Consider the following 23,327-nt stretch of genomic DNA (forward strand, 5'->3'; position numbering starts at 1 on the left):
CCTGTCATCTGTCAGTGACTGTAGTTTGACATTTATTTGGAGCTCGTAGAAAAGGCCACTGTCATTTCTGTTAGGGAGGAGCGCTTGCTTTGGTGTGTCATTAATATGCCAATTGTGTGTGGCATAGTATGTGTTTTGAAAAGATACAGGTTTGGAGACAAATAAAATTATGTACTTAACTGGGTGGGGTAACTCATGTTACAAGACGTGAAAAAAAAAAATCACTTCGTTCATGAAAGAAGCACCGATTATCCTTCTGGTGTTTATTTTAATCTGATCGCTGAACCTGTTTGTGTGTATGCTTGAACTTTTACTGCACCGGGTGAACTAAATGTCCTCACAGTGCATTGATGATCTTCTGATGTTAAAAAATGCTTTGCATCATCTTTTAATCCTAAAGTATAGTTATGTAGTTTTTAACGTTTCTTATTCAAAGCTCTTTTTCTTTTTTTTTTTGGCCAACAACCACTGGTTATGCTTATATACATAATCATAACAGTATCCATGTTTCTGATTGCGTGCAGGCGTGTCTTGAATCTTGAACATCAGAGCCACTGATGTCTGTACCGACTGAGTTACCTCAACAGGTGAGAATGAACAGCGAAGTTTGGTTTCTGGCTGTTTGAACTCTGCCGCATTTGCATTTACATTCACATGAGTGTCCTGGTTTTTAAGTCTTATCCTGTTTTTGACCATATTCTGGATATGGCATTTACATGGAAGACAAGACACCTGGTTTTTAACATCCCTGTTTACATGATTCTAACAGTATCCAGGTTTCTGATCTGTGTCCAGCTCTGTCTTGATTCCTCAACATCTCAGCCGCTCAATAACATGTTTACATGTGACAGTATTCTGGTTTCTATTGGAGTACTCCAGGTAGCAAACCCAGGTTTCTCAAAAACCAGGATAAAGGATTATTCAGGTTTCTGAAAGGTGTTTACATGTGGAACACATAACTGGGATACTCAAAAAACCTGATGATAACCAGGATACTTGTGGGCATGCAAACACACTCAGTGTGACTTTGTATGTGCAAAGTAATGATGTTAAAATCAAAACATTTATGTTTAGCCTACATGTTTATCATCCTTTCAACGCTGCAACGCTCTATCGTCTTCCTTTCTAGGCCTAACTATTAACAGTTGAAACAAGGCAACTCGTTAGCCATTGGTGACGGAGAAAATAAGATTGACTGGCCAAATACATATTCATGGCCAAATTGAAAGCTGTAACTACATTTAACGCCAAGTAATCATTGTAGTTGGATGTGGAGGGAAAGTAAAACAAGCTGCAGTAGCTTAATCAGCACCACAGGGGTCTGGACAGCTCCGCTTCAGGCTAACCAGGGTTAAATCATTTCTGTGGGTTAAATACTGTATATACAGTGATAACCCATGTATATTAGCCCAGAATAGTTAGCCCTAGGTTAACAAATAATAGGTCTTATAATAGCAATAATAGATAAAAGGAAAAAGACCTGTACATTGATGTTAATCATATTGAAAACATCATGTTTATGTGGTTGAATGGGTTGATGAAGAGTAGCTCTATTCTACAAAGATAGATTCCCTAATATTATATTGAAGTGGATGAGATTGCACAGGTGTTGGCTTTACACATCATCACACCATTGAAGAACAACAGTGTCAGGCCCAACATAATCTACGCAGCCTACTGCTGGAGCTCTAGTTGATAGGGTTGATTATGCATTGATTAATAATAAGTACTAATAATGAGATCTGACATTTAGACACCATCTATGCATTCTGGCATGGTACTCCTGATCTCTGATAAACTCTATAAGTAACAAGCAAAATGACTTTTTGTTTTCTCAAGCTAATGGGTTGATTAACTCATTATCTTGAGATAACGGCATTAAAAAATTGCAAGCATGGCTATACTGGGCTTGCGTAGCTTTCCTCCTTTTTTAGATGTATTTTAAAGTTTAAACTGTTTAAATTGGCTTTTTCTTTGTTTTTGCTTTTTACTTTTAATGTAAAGCACTTTGAACTACATTTTGTGTATCAAAGGTGCTATTTGAACAACAATTATTCTTATTATTGTGAGTTTTACTTTGTGTGTGTGTGTTTAGGGTAGAGGGTCAGGTTACTCATTTGCCTACATTTTCCACAGATGTAACAAAACTTCCCCCTGGTGTTCAAGCTACTAAACTACAACAGAGGAATAGAAAGGTGTATCTGTTACACTAGAAAAGAAACAAATACTCTTCTCCATAAACACTTAAAAGCGAAATATCTGTAACTAAAAAAGATAAATTATTGTTTTAATTTTTCTTTTTTTAGCATGACGTTTCCTTAAGAAAGAGTTATATGTTGTGAATTAGACTAATATAAAAAATTACTCAAATAATAACAATAATAATATAATAGCATAGAGTCTAAATTCATGCTGACAATTATTCTGTAAAACTACACCACAATATTTTTTCTTTTTCTAATAGTTTTGTATCTTTTTATAAAATAGTGTTTTCATGTGCATATAATGAACAAAATGAAAGCTAATCATAATAATAATAATAGTTATTGCATGAATAATATTCAAATACAAATGTCTTATCAGAAAATGTGATTGTTTTAATAAAAGATCAGCAAATCATATAAAATACATTGTTTAAAACAGAACAGAACGTTTTGAGAACCCAACAATGAATATTTATAAAGCACATAGCAAAAAAATGACCAGGAACCTTAATACAGAGCAATTACAAGTAGGTACAGTAAGAGAGAAGAAGAAACATGTCATAAAAACAAATAACTTTCAGGTGTTCGGTCACTCTGTCATGTTAACTGGTGTGATAACCAGTGGCCCGTCGTTCTTTCCAGATTTATTCGTACAGGGGCTGAAGAACGGGTAGATGCATTCAGTGAACGTGTCATTGAAGGTGTAGATGTGCATTTTAGCGTCAACGTTGTAGAAAGACACCTGAGGAAAAGAAATAAGACAATATAGCATGTGATGCTACTGCAATGAGATGCCACATTTATACTGTATTTCCCATACTGCACCTGTCCTTTCTCAAAGTCAACAAATATCCCAATCTTATGGGGTCGGAGGTTCAAATGGACGTCTGTGGAGGGCTCAGTGCGAAAGGCATACTTGTTCCTGAGGAGAGGAAGGAAAAGATAGTTCATGTCTGCCACATTTATCACCAGGTGGCTATTTAACAGCATGTTATCTCTCTTTTTTCAGTATTTCATTATTATATTATATACTATACACCCTACTTAACTCCAGAATTGAGCAAAAAAACAACATATTTTCAAGAATTCAAAACAATTTTATTTAAAAAGAAATCCATAATTTAAAAAGAATGGACACCAGCAGAAGAAATATTAATCCTGTCATCCTGTTTTTCATCGCTGTATTTCTGTAATGTTGCTATTTTGGACTGTTCTGTACACACATAATACTGAACACGTTAAAGGGTTTTTTGGGGTGTGTTTTTCCTTATTAGAATTGAGGGTCTAAGGATAGAGGGTGTTGTATTGCTGTACAGACTGTAAAGCCTTCTGAGATATTTGGGCTTTACAAATAAAAATGACTTGACTATATTTATATCGGACTTTTCAAAAGCAAGTGTACAAAGTGCTTCACAGGTTAAGGTCCTTTAGATAAAGCATTTAAGGTTTTCTGTCTTTTCTTTCTTTTTTGTTTTTTAAAGCATTATGCAATTAAATTATGACCTTACCACTGTTCTGACTGGCTTTATTACAGTACATAATGATCAATACATGTAGATGAACGTGGGTGAAATCACATTTGGTGTCAGTAGCAGTTTGATCCATTTAACATGCAACATTTTTGGGTTGACTGATAACTGATGGCAAAACTCACTTGTCTCTCAGGCTGAGGAACCAGTATCCGTTGCTTGGGGTAATTTCAAACTTCCCCTTCCTGTTGATTGATTGCCTGGCTACCCCCAGATCCCAGTCTGTCTTCCCACCCACCTGCACCTGTTCACAGGGATTACGAAATATTTATGAGATCAAACGCAAAAACATATGAAAGGTATGGAAGGCGTATAGCTATTTTTGGTCATGTTTTGTTAGCTTGTGATCATTATCTAATTATGACTTAAAGTTGCAACTTAAACACAAAAATAACACAATGTTTTTTATAAGACTCAAGTAAACAACTTCATCATGTCAAGATGACATTGTGATCATAAAAAAACACAATTTTGATAAAATCATCTTTACCCGTGTTCTCTTTGACCAGATATACCAGAAATGTCTTCTCTTGTTTTTGCAGCCAAAGTAATTGTTGTGTAATTTAGCTTTTTGTAAATTAACACATACTTCATATACTGTACCTATATACGTAACATGCTTTTTGTGAATTTTTGTTATTTATATACTGTTACATTGTCTGATGTCAATATAACAGTAATGTGAGGTGAATGTATGTAAAATGCTCCCTTCAAGTCAAAAGTCAGGGCTTTAGCCTGCTCCTGGAACTGATGTCAGATTGTTCGTGCGTGCTGACAAACAGACATGGGTTGTTCACATTGTCTACTCACATATTTCAGATTGGATTTTGGTTCGAACATGTATGGATGTATTTTAGAAGCTGACATTTTGAGTACAGAAGGAGAAAAAGTTGTGAAATCCTACTACTGTACTGTTTCATACTTTGTTTACATAGCCTCTGGAGCCGGCAGAAGCCTGCCAAGGGGCAGCATCTGGAAGCTAACCAATCAGAGCAGAGTGGGCTCATCGGGATGGGGGCCTTAAAGAGACAGGAGCTAAAACGGCCTGTTTCAGACAGAGGCTGAACTGAGGGGCCCGTATAGATAAATAAGAACTGTAAATCATGCAAAGATATTCCAGTAGAGCCCTAAAATATAAATATAGACCTGGAAATCTGCATGATACATCCCCTTTAAAGGGGAGTGCATTTTACCTCCCAGTAGTGTCTCCCAGAGGAAATTGCCTCCCTCCCCAGGACACAGACAACTCTGTCAAACCTCTCTGTGTTGTCTGGAACCAGCTGGTGTCGATCTGCACACCTCACCTGCAGAAGGACAGTTTGTCAGTGCAAAACTTCACATTGACGCAACAAAATTAGTGATGTACAAGGCCAGTAAGGGAAATGATGGACACTTCAGGAGGGCAGCTGCATGTCAACAGGACGACTCGGTCACAATTTTAAAGCCAAGTGAGCAAAACATTTCCAAATTTATTAAGTCTATATGCCTGTAACATAATCCTCCCATGTGATTTATGCAAACATGAAAAAAGGCCCTCCAATTTTGCCTTCCAAAAAGCTAGAACAGACCGAGATTTTAGTCACAATTTTGAGACCAATTTTCAAGATTGTGAAGAAAAATGATGTGTTTGCAGGGTTGTCAGTTTGAGTCCCTGAACTGCCTGGAAATTGAATGATTAGCACTTTATTTTTTCAAAAAGAATCTTGAAAATGTTATGATTAATAAATTAAATTAACTCTCAATGATCAATTACTATATGCTGTAATAATATGTGATGTGTCTCACACTCTTCATGTCCTCTGACAGAATCAATCTGGGATGGGCAGTATTGGAGTCCAGAGTTACATCCACTGTGTTAAAGGAAGACGAAAAAGGTAAAAAATGTTAAATTAAATGTTAAAGTATTTTATATTTAATCATCTCTGCAAGGTGACTTTATGTGTCCTTAATATTTACATTGAATTCAAAACACACCTGCATACTCCTGTATCCTCCTCATCCCTGAAGAAAAAGAAATGTTTCATGAAAACAGGACAAAATGTTGTTAAAACTCACAAATGCAATGCCAATATTTGTGTCATTAACCGGTTTAAGGTGGAATGCTCACTTTATTGTGTGTAGTATACTGGATGTGTTTAACTGTTTAAGGTGGGATGGTTGGTGTCACTCACTGGTTTGTATCTGGATCTCTATTATCAGCAAGTTTAAGGTGGGCGGCAGATATCATTCACTGGTTTATGTATAGACCTTTATCATTAGCCTATTTAAGGTGGAGTGGGAGTTGACACTCACTGGGCTGTGTTCGGACCGGACTGGGTTCCAGTAAGGTGGCAGGAAAACCTAGAGGAACAAGAAGTCATGCATCAGGAGCTAAACACCAATCCATAGTAACGTTTAATTGCACAAATGATACATTTTGTCCCATGTGATTGGTGCCATTTTGTGTGTGCTTTGGAGAAGTCAGGAGTAATATAAATTACTTGCAATTTATAATTTCACACATCAAGATAGCCAGCTCATTCTTAGCTCTACCACCAGAGGGCAGTATTTTTGACAGATCTATTGTAGTGTTTTGCTCAAGGGCATCTCAGCAGAATCTAAACTGCGTTTTTTGTCTTGAAGAAAGGTGGGGTTTTTCATAAAGCAAGATGTGGAGGAAGACCCATGATCCTTTTAAAGGATAAGGCTTTTTTTCTATAGTTTTCTTATTGTCAACAGATCTTATGTGCAGAGCCAAACCAATAATGAATAGATTACTTACAAGTATTGTGTGTGTATTGAAAGCCTGGTATATCTTGTTCCTCTGTGCCATAGACTTCAGCTGTTTTCCAAAAACTATTAAAAACACATCAATGAATTAATAGTTTTTTCACTACAACTGAGGTCTACGGCCCAGAGGAGTAAGCTATATCAGGCTTTACCTACCAGCCATACCCTTTATCTGATTCCCAAAATCAGGAGATAAAGATGGAGATGAAACTGTTCTTTTGTCAAGAGACGGAAATAAATCAACACTGACCACCTTTTGCACATGTTTCTACAGACTCAATGCTTTACAGTAAAAACAGAGAGCTAAAGATCTGAATTTACCAGTTGAATGTCTTCACTGTCATTCATTTATGTTTGTGTTTTGCAATCAAAGACCTGTCTCTGCAATAGTATTCAGCTCTTTCTGGAACCTTTCCACCAGAACTGCCAGCGATCTGTAGATGGTCCCTGTTCCCAGGTCAGAGTTCACCGACACTCCAGACCAGTCTTTGGCAGGTGGAGGACTAGAGAAGATGGGGAAGGTCTGGAAAAATAACCAAAGGTTTGCAGTATGTAAGTATATTAACTCCATGTGAAAATTTCCTCAACCCCTGTATCATCAAATTGAACCTCGTTAGATCCTCGCCAACCTTGACACAGTGTATGTGATCGTCTGATTGGGCAAGCTGGGCAAGCACGCTTTCTCTCCTCCGCAGTTCTTCGACCTCCAGCTCCAGCTGCCGTATCATGGCATCAGCCTGGTGCTCGGCCGCCCTCCGGCTCATCTCCAGCACCTCCATCAGCTCTGCCTGGGAGCGCTCAATGGCAGACACCAGTGCTGAGAACACACATACGCTGCCCGCTGTCTCTCGCTCCACCGCCAACTGGGGACAGATGTGCATGCATGTTTCATGGATTTTATGACTTGGATGTTTCCAGACACTCTACACTTTAAACTTTTTATAAACTTAAAGATGGTGTTACCCCCCAAAACAGACCAAAATATACAGTACAGATTCTGGCTTAGATTTACAAGGTTAGAAAAACAACCTGAAAAGGTAAGTAAAAAAATAAAAACCCTGAAAATTGGGTTAAAATTTCACAAAGGTTAGGAGTAAACCTGAAAATTGGATAAAACCCCTTAAACCAGGCAGAACCCTAGAAAGTCATTATTAAACCTTCCATAATTATTGGTAAAGTCTCAAGAACTATGTAAGAAACCCCTAAAATTACAGAATGAAACCCTTGAAATTTGATAATAGATTTGAAATTTTGGGTACAACCCTGAATACTTCCCTGAAATTTGAGAATAAACCAGCAAATTTAGAGAAACTTGCAATACAACAAGAAATTTGGGTGTAGCCCCAAAAATTTGGGTAAAGCCCTGAAAAAATTTGGGCAAGACTCCTATGATTGTGTTAAATCCAAGAATGGTGTAATAAATACCCCAAATTAGGGATTTAAAACCTCAAAAATTGAATTTTTTACTAGAACTAGACACAAAATCAAAAATTTGGGTTAAACTCAAAAAGTTAGATAAAACATAAAAAATGGAAAATGAGGAGGGAAACAACCTGAAAAATTCAGATAAAACTCTAAAAAGTTGTGAATTAAATTAGAAATTGATAATAGAATCTGGATAAAATCCCAAAAGTTAGGTTGAACCCTGAATATTTGGTCCAATCTCTGAACATCAGGAAAATAAATTTAAGGAAAACTGTAAAAAGTTGTGAATGCAAACAAAAAGTTGGATGTAGTTCTGGAATAAATACACCAAATTAGTGAATTAAAACCTTGACAATTGAAAATAGACTTTTTGGTAAAACCCCATAAGACCTAAAAACTGTAAATATTGAGAGGGAGAATAATGGAGAATTCAGGTAAAAACCGAAAAAAAGAGTTGAGCCCAAAACATTCAAGTAAAAACCCTGAAAGGTCAGGAACACACCTAAAAATTTGGGTAAAACCCCTAAAATTGTATTAAACCCTGGGAATTATGAAATAACTATGGCAAATTAGGAAATTAAAACCTTGAAAATTGAAAATAGACACACATACAAATACAAACAAACACAAATATGCAAAATTGAGAATTCAAATCAGAAGGGAATAAACCATAAAATTGAGATAAAACCCTACAAAGTCTGGAATACATGCACAAATTTACCCTTAATTAGGGAATTAAAACCTTGAAAATTGAAAATAGACTTTTGGGTAAAACCTTAAAAATTGGGTAAAATGATAATGGAAAATTCAAAAAGCCAAAATTTGAATTGGGCCTACAAAAGTGTAAAACCTCTAAAAAGTTGGGAACACACCTAAAAATTTGGGTAAAAGTTGGATGAAACCCTGAAACACAGAGAAGAAAAAAAAGAAAACCTAAAAAAAGTCAGTGACAGTGTGTTTCTGATAAAAATGTTGATAAAGGGATGGCAGGAGGATTTACAGGTTTTTTCACAGAGCTGTGGTATTTGCAAGTGTGTGTGTGCATTCAACGTACCTCCAGTTCATTCACTGACATTCTGATCTCTTCAATCTTTCTGATTCTTTGTCTGATCATCTCCTGGATCTCCTGCTCCGACGCACTCAGCTGAACCTACACACACACACACAAAGCAGCAGCAGCGGCATTAACAATTTTTTATTGCTTTCCATCTAGTGTGATATTATTTTTTGTTTCAGTTAAAGTTACTTTCTGTGTTGTGTCATTAAATTTACTTTGTTTGGCTCAGATTTCGAAACATGAGGAACTTCTTGCTGTCATGGCAACAATCACCTGCTGTAGAGTTGTTCTTCCTCTTCAAAGTCATTGTCTGAATGATTCACTCTAAAAGAATTCTGTTCCTCTGTTTTGTTTTCCTACCTTGGTTTCCATCCATTCAGCTTCAATAGTCACTGTGTCATGATCCGGGTGGTCCTCGGTCTCACAATCAGGACATATACATACTTTGTCTGTCCTACAGTAAATCTGAAATCAATGAGAGAGAAAATATAAAAAATATAAACAAATAAACCTCACTTCAAGAGCATCCCAAAATCATACACTATTGTTACTTATTCCTCAATGAACTGTAATACCGTATTAGTCCAATAAGACAGGGTTTTTTCCCTGGAAATACGTCTGAAAAAAGTGAGGTTGACTTATATTCGGGGTCTAGAATTTTAAATGTCAATATACACTCACAACAAAAGATGGCGCTAAAACACTCAAAAGTAGGCGAACAACTGAGTAACAGTAATGTAATGAGTGTTGTCGTCAACTGGGCTTCACCGTCTCTCCTCTGCTGCACTGAGCTCTGTGAGTGTGTGGAACAAGAGAGGAGAGAAACTCAGCGCAACCATAACTGACAGCAAAACACAGTAGAGAGCTTCATATGGTGCTGAAATGAAATGAGTGCACATAAATTAGGTAAATAATACAAATGAACATGGTCTCTACTGTGTTTTGCTGTCATTATAGTCACACTGAGTCTCTCAGACAGTTCACACTTACACCTGTTGCATTACTGTAAGTGCAATAAAAGTTCTGTGAGTAAAAAGCAAATAAGAGTAATTTAATCCAAGGCGTTAGTCTTGAAAAAGGGGGGGTTGTCTTAAAATCAGGGTCGTGTTATATTTGAGCCAATATGGTAATAATTAAAAAGATTTTGTGATTCCTTGTGGTGACCACTATTATAATTTACTAGTACATCAGAGGTTATGTTCCTTCTAGCATACTGAACTCTGAAATGCTAAAACTCAATGACAGATATGAGTTTATAATATAGGTAAAAGTACCATTATTCCCCTGTGGTGGATGTCACAGATAGGGAGGTTGTTGCTACTCGCAGCCCCACTCACAGTGAACCTTCTCCGGCCGCTGGAGCGGGAGACAGGGGGAGGTGGCGGAGGAGGTCTGGAGGTGTGGTTCAAGGCCGAGATCGGACTGTTGTTTGGTAACGAAGAAGCCAGCGAGGTGGTGACGGGAATGGTTGCTGGTGACAACAATGTCGGGTTGGGCTCACCTTCAAAGGTAGAAGACAGAAAAATGAAGAAGCTAAAGTGTGCTCTTCATCCCTCAAAAAAGCTTCTAAAGCCCTGCAGAATTAAAGACATTCCTATCCCATTAGCATGCAGCTAAAAGCCAAAGTACAGCCTCATAGAACGGTTAGCCTGGTTGTCATCTTGTTAAAAGATTGCTGATAAAATTAAACCCATGTAAGTACAGTTGTGGAGGAGATTGTAACGCAAAGTAGCTCTGACAGGACAGTTATAGATCATCTGTAGAATGTGCAACTAAACTGAACAAACTGGATTTTGAACTCATGAGTCAATTCTGGTGGACTAAACCAGCATTTCACATTGACAGAGTTCAACTGGGGCACCAAAAACATCCAACAACTAAATTCGAAAAGTTTGAATTTAGTTGTAATTAACTGAAATAACATTTGTTTTTTATGGTCATTAGTTATCAGTCATTGCGTGTTGAGCTAAGCCTACTGGACTGTCAATCTCAATCTACTCACGTGAGAAGAAGGGGCCAATTTAGTGGAATATAGGTGAACTTTTTGTTGGTGGAAACTGCCCAAATGGTACAAAAAGTAGTCTGAATTATCACAACCTGCTCAATTAAATTATCAGTGGCCCAACTGTCAATCTGGCAACACTATCTGTAGGAACAAGCGCTAGAGGGTTGGAGGGTTTTGTGGATGGGATGTTAGTAATAACACAGGGTCTAGATGTAGTCTGAAAAGGTGAGGTTTAGAGACTGCTGTGGAAGATGGGCAGTGCCTCTGCTGTTGTGACTTCAGTCGGGAATTCATTCTAGAGAAGAGCATTGATCGAGAAGTCTTTGGAGTGACAGGGCGGCCAATTGTCCAGAGGAAGGGGGAGTGCAATGTTTGTGTGGAAGTGTAAGGTTTGACCCTTGATAATGTTCCCTTCCCCATATTTTCTTGAAGGATAGGAAAGACTGAAACAGCAATCATGGGACACTAGATGTATTGTAGGGTTTTGATGCAATCATGTGGAAAGGAAAGAGGCACTAGTAAAGACTCAAGTGTTCAGGGCCTTGTTTCCCAAAAGCATTTTAAGACTAAGATGATTGTAAAATCCATCTTGTAAGAGGATAAGGGCATCTTAAGAAGCAAAACGACTTGCAGAAGGAACCAAAACTGTCATGTTTTATTTAATTTTTTAAAATAGTTTTTGTACATGTTTAAATCTATATTGTTCTATTTTCATGAACACTGATATTCTGTTGGATGTAAAATGACTGATATGGATGTTTAAATTAGAAAGTAAAACTAAATCAACTGGCGCAGGTCAGTCGTCTATTAAAATTTTTTTATGATCCTTTTGCACATTTTTACCACAGTGTAAATCTTTCCGACTGCTTTCTACATGTTACATGTACGAGTATGTGACAGCAGCGCTTCTTTGCCCTCACATACCTGATTATTTCATGACCTAGCTGGATATATCAGATGAGCCAGAAAATACCCAATTTCTTTTTTTCATTTATTCAGTGTCCTTCTAGAAGTCTTAATTGTAATGAAATATTTAGTAAACTGTTAATAATCAACCATCTAAATTCATTAAAAAGGCCAATACTGACCCCATATATAAATGCAGATCTACCCTTAAACCCTAATTCATCTCTCTTACCATGGGTTTGCGCCTCATAGGTCAGTGTCATGGGTGTCTTTGGTAGAGGTCGTGGCAGCTTCTTCCGCAATTCATCAAATAAATTATCCTGTACGCATCCATCTCTTCCTCCTCCTTTCCCTCCTCTCTTCTCCCTCCCTACTCCTCCTCCTCCTCCTCCTCCTCCTGTCATCGATTTGAACTGCTCAGTGATCTCTCGCAGCGTCCTGTTGATCTGGAGGTCTGGCCGCTTATGGAAGGTCTTCTTACACAGAGGACACTGGCAAACCTGTGAGAGGAAGGATGGATGAAGGAGAGAAGAAAATTAGAAAGAGAAAAAGAGAAAAAAAGTAGAGCAACAGTAGAAGAAACAAAGACGCAAATGTGTGTAGAGAAAGAATGAACAGAAGGAAGTGAAGGAAAGAAAACAGACGCACACACCTTAGATCCATCCCAGTATCTGCTGATGCAGGCCATGCAGAAGCTGTGGCCGCATGGTGTGGACGAAGGGTTAGTGAACACATCCAAACAGATCGAGCACTGGAACTGCACATCAGACAGAAAACTACCATGTAAGGACATCCTGAGGAAAGGAAAGAGAGCAAGAGAGTGATACACAATTCAATCAATACCAACAATTTTTTGAAACAATCCCTAAACAAGACTAAGAACCTGAAAGTCTTATGTTTATCAGGTTAGTTTAGCCTGTTGGTGTGTATGCTATCATAGCGGACAACACAATAGTTGTTGAGATATTTCAGTCTGGACCAAAGTAGTGAAGAGACCAACCAGCCAACCAATGATACCATCCTTAGAGCCACACCGCTAGTATGGCTAAAAAGTAAGCTAGAGGATTTAATCTTTTTAAAAAGTCCAAAATTCATAGCAATCCACCTGATGCTGTAGTTGTTGAGATATTTCTGAAAGTCTTGGGTTTTTACCACCATCCACCCTAACCCAAAAAATATGTTATAACTAAACGTAATCCAGGTAGCAATTACATTTCCCTTAAATGGTAATTGGCAAAAACAAATTAGTACATTAACCTAATTTTTAGGAGACAGGAACTAAGATCACAAAGATTCACCTCGATTGAATTATTAAATTTTGGTGACAGCTGTGGTTACTTCTCTGCCCACAGGGCTTACCAGGGCAAAAATGCTATTACAGTACTGTTGACTCATAAGGATGGATATATTAAACACCACTGAACACTCCATTTGTCCAACACCTTGGTCAAAAGCAAAATATCTCCACAACTGCAGGCCAGATTCCTAATGTTTTAAATGACCACTGATTTTTTTTTTAATGCCTACGAGAAGTTAAACTTTGTCCTTGAACAATGCTATCAATCATGACTTTATATCTTGAAATCAATCATGGTCATATTCTTTGGTGACCCCCCTGACCTTTCTTCTGACAACACTTTTGAGCTAAAATATCCACTTTTGCATAACAAAATCTAATGGGTAGATTGCCATTAAACTTGGTCGACATACACATGCTTTTGAGAGGATAAACCCTTTCTATTTAAGAACCTGATTACCTTTACTCTAGCATCAATCTCAAAATAAACATTGCACTGCTTGCTACATTGCTGGTAAGGCTTTACATATAGAACATGTATGTTATTTGTTCTTTCCAACATTTTTTGGAACTTGGCAATGGAAACAAAGTAGTACTGTTAAAATTGATGTTCTTGTTTGTTTGTTTTGGTGGCTGTGTGGGAGAACAGTAAAGCAATGGAAAAAGGTGAAAGAGGAAAAGATGCAAAGTGAAGGCAGTGCAAAAGAGTTTTGTGTAGGGAAAGCTGGGGTGACATGAGATAAATGCGACACATTATATAACACACACATATCTCTCCTGTCGCCACAAATCAGATTAGGATGGTCAGAAGACTTTAGGAATGAAGCAGGGCAAGATTCTGTCCTACACTATCATGTACTGTACATACAAACACACACAGCATACTTTTATGCTTAACAAATTGTATTCATACTGGTTGTTTGTGCAGGTAGCATTTGATTTTAAACTGAATCCAATGGGGTAACATATTTTACATATCAATGTTTCAGTGCTAATTATTACTAGTCCTAATGTAGTACTGATCAACACTAGTACCTTTGGAGACTATACAATGAGTGAGGGTTGTGGAACATCCTGCATAGGATGCCAGTCTGTCACAGAGCATACAGACATGTAGAAACATTCACACTGTAGAGAGAGTGCAAAGTAGATTTTCTTATTCACCTGATGTGTGAGGAAACACAATAAAACCCAAGCAGACAAGTAAAATTCCACACAGTAAAGGCCAAGTTGAAAATACTCATTAATAAAAATACAGTAAACACAAAGAATAGGCCAGATATCTGAATGACAATATCTACCTTACATTGAGATGAATCTATAATCAACTCTGTCTCTTTATAATTGCTTTTGTATAAGACCTTTTTAAATTATATTTTCATTGGGGACATAATCATTGTCTGGATTAAGTTCACAGCAATGTTTTTTCCAAGGAAGGTGGTGCTGTGTTTTTAGTATTGCACAGGTCTCAGGGATGTGGTCAGGTTGGATGGGTATGCAAAGTGCAGGTTGAGGCTACAAAAGCACTTTGGGTTAAGGATGGGGAAAGATTATGGTTTCAGTTAAATGCTAGATACGTTGTGTCTTGTGTGTCACTGCAGACTTTTTCTGGTATTAAGGCCAGAATCATTCCCTAACCTGAACTTAAAGTTTTGTCATCACACAAAATGTATCTGCTATTGTAAACAAGTAGTATTTGCTATTACTGTGAAGCATATACTGTAGAGCAGTGTATAGCTTTTGATTGCAGGTTTAAAATATCTTATCGCACTGAAATAGCTTTAAATTTCTTAATTTTTGTAAGAGACTAAGATATTTATGTTTCAATATTAATGAAAATGTAATTAATTAATAAGTCTTTTTTAAACTTTTGTTTATTCAGGGTAATTTCACTGAGAGCAATGCCCTCTTTTTCAGGAAAGCCCTGATCACATTCACACAGTTACACATTCATATCTGGAAGTTGCCCAGTACAACCACAGTCTGACCTGCTGGCCACTGAGCAGCTCCACTGGAGCAGTTGGGATTAAAGGCCTTGCTCAAGGGCACCTCAGTGGTGGTAATGAAGGGGCAAGCGCTACTGCTTGACTTTTCCTACCCGGATTTATCCTGCCAGTCCGGGGGATTGAGCCAGCAATCCACCCGTCACAAGCTCGCTTCTCTAACCTTCAGGCCACCACTGCGCCAACTACTAGTACTACTTAATTAATATACATATTAATTAAGTAGTACTACAACTACATCTTAATATTGAAGGAATACATGTTTAAATGGACAGTTGCAGACTCCTCTGACATTTGTGTACACATCAGGCAGATGTCTGATAATCAATAAGTAGCTACATATTTACCACATATATAACCATAAGTTTCCAACCTGCAATAAATTTGTCAACAACGCAGACTGTAGGTTTATATCCAAGAAAACAGAATAATTCTTTGTCAAAATGCAGATTAGATTGAAATGGGTGACTTGAACACCAGCTGGCCTCAAACGTGGTTTTTACAGGGTAGACAAATTGCACTCTGGGTTTTCAAATAACAAGAAAAGTTGTAATGTCTGTAATTACATTTGAATTTTTTAAAAAGTGTTCCTCCAGATAGAGCAAATCACATGTTCTTTTTCCACACCATCCCTTCTTCATTGCCTCTAATGATCTTGTGACTTGCAGCTTTGGGCAGCTTTTAGACCAATAAGCACAAACAAGCATCCAGAATCATAACATCATTAATATAAACATATTAATAGAGCTACTGCAGAAGAGCTACAGTTGATGAAACAGTCCTGCCAACTCAATAAAAGAAACTGCTACAGCCAAGACATGACGTCAAGTAAAAAGTAGACTTGAAAGAACAAAGTTTTTGAAATACACATGCAAATGTTGAGCCTTCTGATAGCTAAAGGAGACTTCTTAAAACAACACATTAAATTATACTTCTTTCCTGCTGGGTCCTTGGGATCATGTTGATTTGGAAGTTTTAGGAAATACATTTAATGAGTAACTTCAATTTAGAGCTGATAGTTGATCAAGAGAAAAACAATTGGGCAACTACAGTGTACTCATTACGTGTCACATGGTAGAAAAGATCTCCTCCTACTATGTTGCAACTTTAAATGGTGTCTGCATTTGTAAATAAATGTTTTCTTGCATTTCTTCAGATAAGCATTAAACAAGTAATAAAGTAAAAGCTGGTACCTTGGTGGAGGTGTTCAGTTTTTTCAGGATCTGGTTTTAGAATATGTTGAAAAAGATCCAGTGGTGTTTCTTTTCTCTGGCGGTGTTGTTTCTTGATCTCTTAATGTTGTATCTTCCACTTATAAGTGTGTCTGCTTCTCAGGCTGTGAAATATAAGGGTGTGTTTGTATGTGTGTGCGAGAGTGAAAGGGTTGTGATTTTCCTTCCTGTGTAGAGGAAAGTCACACCACGCCCACTCACTTGTCTTTGTTTGTCAGGTAAATGTGACAGGACTGGTTAAGGTGGGAGAATGATACATAAATACAGAGTAGGTCAAACAGTCACAGGCTCTACCTTCAACCCGTTTAACTAAAAACTGCCAACAGAATTTTTCTTTTTTCTTTTATCCCCAGTCACTGTCAAATAGTTTCTTGGAATCAATGTATGATGGTTAAAAATGTTTCTCATTTATAAAATCACACTATATCCATTATATTTTGTTTTATTTACCTTGAATGATGAACTTTGGTTGACTTTGGGATCCATGTTTGTTTGCTTTTTCATGCACATCCGTATTGTCTAGCACTAAGTTGGATATATCCAAGCCTTCATAAAAATCTGTTTACAGTCGTAATTACACCTTGGATGTTGACGTAAACGGTATTTCCAAGTCTGAAACTGTTCACAGCAACTCCCATATGACATGAAAACTGCATAAGGGGCAAAAATCAGTGTCTTCTTCCCTGAATTTTCAGTACAGAGACAGACCTAAGATATGTTTAGTTTAGCCTTAGTACAAAGTGGGGGGAAAGAGCTTTTCCAGCTCCATCAAAACTGTCTTCCAACAACTCCAAAGCAACTACTGTATGTTGTATCTTGTGTATTTTAAATGAGTAGAAATGAAGCTATCAATTTTTAAAGTTGTTAGTTTTGCACACTCCTCTGAACTCTGAACAAAACTCTTGGATAATTTGGTGGCTGTAGATATCTTAATGCATGTTGTTTCTTATTAGCCAGCAAGTTGGCTAATAAGAAACAACATGCAAGTAAGATATCTTTTTCCACTTTTGTTCCACTTCACGTCTTTTTGTACTAAACTAGACTAATCATGTCTTCCTGGAGTAACTTCCAGGTAAGACAGCAAACAAGAGTAGCAGTAACAATGAATTATGATAATTACACAAACAATAACATTTTCATAACAGATATGAGCAACCTAGCTAATTAACAGCTATCAAAACAACAAAAGTTGGGTGAGCATTCCTATAGAGGCCTTGTACAAATGCTAAATGATGTTTTGACCTCATTTGGTCCCGCATAGATCTGCCAAGCCCTCAGACAGGCGACATTATTCTCTAGCCCTGACGTACATGCCTTTGAACTGCCTTAATCCTACACTCACCCAAGCAAAGAGCAGATAATCGGCAGCTTGACCCTGCCTTATACAGTACCTACATTGCATCTGCTTAAACTAAACCACCAGATAAATCCAATGAAGATGCAACATACCATCAAGCCACCTCGAATAATTATTCTGCTTTGTCTTTTTTTAATTTAGTTTTGGCTTGATATCAAGGAACAATCTCCTTTCTCACTGCTCCACCCTGCAGCTCATAATTTATGTCTTTATAATTATTATGGTACCACAACTAGAAATATTAATTATTTTCATGACAACAACTTTTCCACAGTCTTGACACTGTGCACTACATGACAGAAGCTCAGTGACAATGTGAAGAATAGTTAATTCTTCTTATCATCTCCGTCTGTGCTAAGAAAATCATGATTGATAAAGCTGTGGGAAATGTTTGTTTGCTTTCCCTGTGTATGTGCGTTTGGACCAGTCACATCTCACATTTTTCACATTTGTCATTCCTTTGAGCTAATGATGCGCTGCCTCCTGAGAGAGATAAGAGCACTCTTACACACCATGTACCCAAAACAGGATGCTGGGCTTTGTTGCAAAACAGCTTCCTTAGTCATGCTGATGAGTCTGCTTCTGTGTGACTACAAAGTGCAGCATATGCAAATGGTTTTTAAGGTAATTTTGACTAAATGGACCCTGCAAGAAAAGTAGCTATATTTTACTGGGTGTACCTTTGCATGTCCATTTGGTCCATTTGGCCTGCTGGTGGGCAACATATAACAACAAAGTGTATCACATTTATAATCACTTGTTGTCAAACAGGGTTTTTCCATTGTTGCTGAAGTTAGTGGCGCCAAATCATGCTATGAATGGCCATGACCGGTCAAGCCACACTGGCATGGTGCCAATGTTCTTCCGTTGTACCACACAGCAAGGTGAAGTTGTGTAACTTGATAATGTGTTGGAGGTATGTGGGTCACGAATCACATTAAAAGTATGTCACCTGCAGCTCTTTAGCTAACATTTCACTGTTTCTACTTGTACTTTTGATGTGAAGCAGCAACAGCAGTAAAGGTTGGGTTTGTGTCAGTAGTAACTTAACTCAGTTCAGATGTATTTGAAGTGGTCCCAAACAATAAAATCAGGCTGATATCTGACAGTTGTACAGTATTTTGATGAGAGAGACATCGCTCCTGCCACTGAAGGCATTGACAGATCAAAGCAAAATAATCAGATAATCAGATATACATTATAAGTAGTGTAATCAGAATATATTGTATTCTGATGAGAGAGAGGACTCAAGGCCACTGGGGCAGTCACCCAGCTCTCTGAGCAGGTAGGACACAGCCAAACCTTTATACCTTTACAGAAGCAAGGTTAAAAACTGTTGGGTCCCAAAAAGGACATTACACAAACACCAGTATCTCCTTACAAACAGGTATGGTCATAGATGATCTCAGAGTTCAAGAGTTCAGCTCAGTCTAGATAGGGTGTCTGTTATCAAGCTCAGAAGTAGACAACAAAATATGTCCACACAGTCTCTAAGATATGTCAGATTAACACAGTGAAAGAGACAATAGATAGATATAAAGTGATTTTTCTCAAATGCCTTAGGCTGTGGCTGTGAGCTATTTCACAGTATCTGAGGTTTGTCAAAGTCAACCCCAAAGGTCAGTCACCAAGCCTCAGGTAGGAGGAAGGGTCAAAGCTTAACTATTCTAGGAATAGGTTGCCTCCACAGGCATGTGCGCAAGAATGACAGCACACAGGTGTGGACCAAAATAGTACACCAAAGGACAAAGTGACATTGGTTGAAAACAAACAACAACGCTCATGACTTTATCGTCAAACAGAAAGATATAAAATGATAACCATTAGTAAATCACTTTCACAAACTACATACAGAAACGGCACAGCTATCCCCTGCTGTGAGGCTGTAGTGGAAACACGTCATCACAGCGTGGATAAAGCAGACAGACCTGGGCCAAACCAAGTCAGAGTGAATACATCCCCATTTCCCCCCACAATATCACATCTTTTAAACTTGTGTATCATAGAAATTCAGCTCTTATATGATGCATTAATGTGTGCAAATATAATTTTAACTACTTTATATATTGTGAGACAGTTTAATTTATAATGTTAAAACATATTTTTAATGTAAAATCTCAATATACAAACTAACGATTCTATTCCTGTCAAATACATCTATTGAAGTAAATAGTACAAGATTCAGCTTTTAAATGTAGTGGAGTACAAGTATAAAGTAGCATAAAAAGAAAATACTCAAGTACAAGTATCTCAAAATTGTACTTCCATACAGTACCTGAGTAAATGTACTTAGTGACTCTCTACCACCAGTGTGTTTTTATCTGCTTGTTTTGAGTGACTCCCGCAGAAGATGTTACTTCAGGTAAATGTTCTTCAGTGTAAACTTATTTTCTACTTATCTGCTGATCAACAGTACAAGCATCGCTCTTCCTCTTGCACATTCAGCACTGTCACTTCTATTGTTTCACAGTAAGAGCTGTTGCACCACCGCAGGCGAGTGATATGTGCACTTACATTTCAGACATTTGGCTGAAACACACCGGCTGATGCCAAGACTGAACATGTTTCCTCCAGTCTCTGTTATAATATGGTGTTTCTGAATGCCACAAGGGAAGGTACATGAAGTTCTATGAATTAGTAAACAGATGCTGCAGATTTTTACATCAATAAAACTTATATCAAGCTTTATTTATTTGTATAGCAGCTTCCATGCATGTGCAGTTCCAAGTAATTAACAGATGACTCATGAGCTAAAACAGTAAATATATAAACAGTAGGCATGGTGTTCTTTTCTTGGAGGCTTCATTTTTTCTTCTGTAAACATAGGATTGGTGTGATTTAATAAAAAGTTCGAATTTTGTTTCATCTGTCCAAAGCACATTCTCCCAGAACAACTGAGGCCTGTCAACATGCATTTTGGCAAAGTCCAATCTTGTCAGTCAAGTCTTTTCTGTGTCTCCCTCTTAGAAGTGGGGTCTTCCTGGGTCTTCTACCATGGACCCCATGTTCATTTAGAATAACGGCTGACAGAAGCATCACCAAATATTTTTGTTTTGCTTTGTGGAGCAGCTAACAGATAAGAACCTGAGGATCTGAGGGGCCTTCCTGGTTACTAACAGGTAACCAACGTAAAGACTTTGAAATAAGCATAATGTGTGCTCTTCTTCTGGTCTTAGTCAGCAATTGTGCGGCAGAATTGACAATTCATTGTAGCTGATTTTATCCTCGTTGAGCTGTAAAAATTTCTGACATCCAGGCCTTTCATATCTAACATACAGTTAAAACGTGAGTCAATCAGCCTGTTGTCATCAGGAGCCATGGCCACATAGAGCTGAGTGTCATCAGCATAGCTATGGAAAGAGATACTGTGCCTCCTGATGACACTGCCCAGGGTTAGCATGTACAAATTAAAAAGTAACAGTCCTAAAATTGATCCTTGTGGTACCTCACAGGTAACTTCAAAGTGTTTGGAGGAGTGGTCATCTATATATACAAAAAAATTCTTCAACAAAGATATGAGGTAAACCAGTTAAAACAATTCCAGACAGGCCAACATGCTATGTATCTAAAATAATCTGATGGTCCACAGTATCAAAGGCAGCACTCAGCACAAGAACTGAGGGCTTGTTGCTGTCAAGATTTGTTCTGATATTGTTCACTACTTTTAACAGAGCTGTTTCAGTGTTGTGATGTGTCCTACAACCTGATTGGGACATTTTTAATTTAGTGTTTGACTTGAAAAAGGTACTGATTAAAAACTGATTAAAAACTAGTTTCTCTAAAATGTTGCTTAAAAATGGGAGGTTTGAAATCGGTCTAAAACTGCTGGGTGTTAAATATCCAGGTTCCCTTTCTTGAAAAGTGGTTTTACTAGAGCAGTTTTAAAATTAGTGGGGAAGACACCAAGCTGTAGGGAGATATTTACTATGGCAAGAATGTCTTTAGATACAGAATAAAGATAGTTTCAAAAAGGGAGGTAGGAAATGGGTGAAGGGAACACGTGCAGGCAGGGTGCAAAATTAACTTTTTTGTCCACCTGCCAGGGCTAGTGAATATTCAACTTTTAACAGCCACTCAAATTACCATTGTTTTTTTGGCTGGTGAGTGAAGCAAATCTACCAGCCACTTGCACATTTTAACAGCATTTGGTTGGTGGCTGGTGGCTAGTGCTAATTTTGTGCCCTGTGTGCAGGGTTTCAATTCTGTTACTATTTTCCTGACAGTTTCAGCATCAACCAGGTCAAAACTTGACTTCCAACTTGACATCACTCCGTACACATTATATAGGCAAAAGTGCAGTGTGCTTGTTCTGCTTGTTATGCAGGTTATACTGGCCATGATTAATGTCATTAGTTGCACTTGTGTTTTTCCTGCTGTCACGAGTCAAATGTCCATTGTGGGAAAGATGTGTTGTTCTTCTGTTCCTCATTCTGCCTGTCTGCCAGCTGATTTCCTTGTTGTTGCTGTTTACCAGATTCTTCTGGCTTGTTTCCTTTTCTCAACTAACCTCATGAATATATTTTGAAAGGGAAAAAAATGCCCTCATCCATGGGTAGGGTGTGGCATAAAAATAAAAATCCAGGCACTCAAGTAGATGGTTAAAAATGAAAAGCCAATGTACATTGGCGCATTTGCCTCAGGTTGTTTCAACACACAATGAACCCAAAGCAGTAAGTTGTCACACACACCTGTGTTAAGGTGAACCCAATACATACCGAACCAGACCACTAGGGGTAATTTCAACAAAAGACACAATAATGTGTCTCAACATTAAAAGGTATATGTGCAAGCAGAGAAAATTGATTAAACATTACTTAAATAAATACATAAAATAAAATCTGATGAATAACAAAAAAGCTTACAACACTTTTCCTCTACCTGTAACTGATGCTTGAGGACAAATTTTCCAACCAGTGTTGGGGTTTAACGCATTACAAAAGTAACGCGTTACAGTAATATATTACTTTTAGCAGTAACAAATTAATATAACGCATTACTAATAGGATTTCAAGTAAAATTTTCACTTCATCATTTATTGACGTGTTCATCACTCTTACATGTCCTCTGGAAACACCTCTGTTGTCGTTTCTGTAATGTATTGTGTTGTGGTATTTGCATTGCATTTTCTTAAGTTGCAGCGCATTTGCCCTTGTTGGCCACCGTAATAAAAGGACTAAAGAAACCAGAAAATATTCACATTTGAGAAGCTGATACTCAGGGAATTTTGACATTTTTTTAAAGAATGGCTCCAAATGATTAATTGATTACCAAAATAGTTGGCGATTTATGTAATAGTTGGCAACTATTTGATTCAATGAGTAATCATTGCAGCTGTTAATCCAATATTAAATAATATTGTATGTAGTAATTCTTGGGAGGACTTATTGAAAATATAATGACAAAAGGTAAAATACTTTTTTTTAAAAATCTGTTTTTACTCTTCTTTCTTTTGTTATTTCATGTCTTTGTTGTGGTGTTGCTGTATTTGTGTAAGTTACTTTGTTTTAACTTTTTGAGGTATATGTAATTGTCTTAAAGTTAAA

General features: G+C 37.5%; 1 protein-coding gene across 10 annotated transcripts in view; it reads right to left on the minus strand.

The window, feature by feature from the left end:
* Positions 1-2,576: 2,576 nt before the first annotated feature.
* Positions 2,577-23,327, minus strand: part of LOC137174971 (E3 ubiquitin-protein ligase TRIM39) — a 72,853-nt gene continuing 52,102 nt past the window's right edge. For 8 of the 10 annotated variants that reach the window (XM_067580534.1, XM_067580539.1, XM_067580537.1 and 5 more), the window contains 14 exons: positions 12,548-12,689; positions 12,128-12,395; positions 10,259-10,485; positions 9,345-9,449; positions 8,982-9,077; positions 7,132-7,365; positions 6,878-7,025; positions 6,026-6,073; positions 5,708-5,734; positions 5,519-5,583; positions 4,927-5,037; positions 3,859-3,977; positions 3,030-3,126; positions 2,577-2,946 (listed from right to left, as the gene is read on the minus strand). In XM_067580534.1, the coding sequence (XP_067436635.1) occupies positions 2,794-2,946; positions 3,030-3,126; positions 3,859-3,977; positions 4,927-5,037; positions 5,519-5,583; positions 5,708-5,734; positions 6,026-6,073; positions 6,878-7,025; positions 7,132-7,365; positions 8,982-9,077; positions 9,345-9,449; positions 10,259-10,485; positions 12,128-12,395; positions 12,548-12,688 (1,839 nt within the window). In that variant the 5' untranslated portion in view covers position 12,689 and the 3' untranslated portion in view covers positions 2,577-2,793. Of the gene's footprint in view, positions 2,947-3,029; positions 3,127-3,858; positions 3,978-4,926; positions 5,038-5,518; positions 5,584-5,707; positions 5,735-6,025; positions 6,074-6,877; positions 7,026-7,131; positions 7,366-8,981; positions 9,078-9,344; positions 9,450-10,258; positions 10,486-12,127; positions 12,396-12,547; positions 12,690-14,227; positions 14,371-16,388; positions 16,669-23,327 lie in introns of those variants that run through there. The other 2 variants (XM_067580540.1, XM_067580529.1) reach the window with 2 other exon arrangements.

This window comes from Thunnus thynnus, chromosome 22 (genome assembly GCF_963924715.1).
Source record: "Thunnus thynnus chromosome 22, fThuThy2.1, whole genome shotgun sequence".
Lineage (NCBI taxonomy): Eukaryota > Metazoa > Chordata > Actinopteri > Scombriformes > Scombridae > Thunnus > Thunnus thynnus.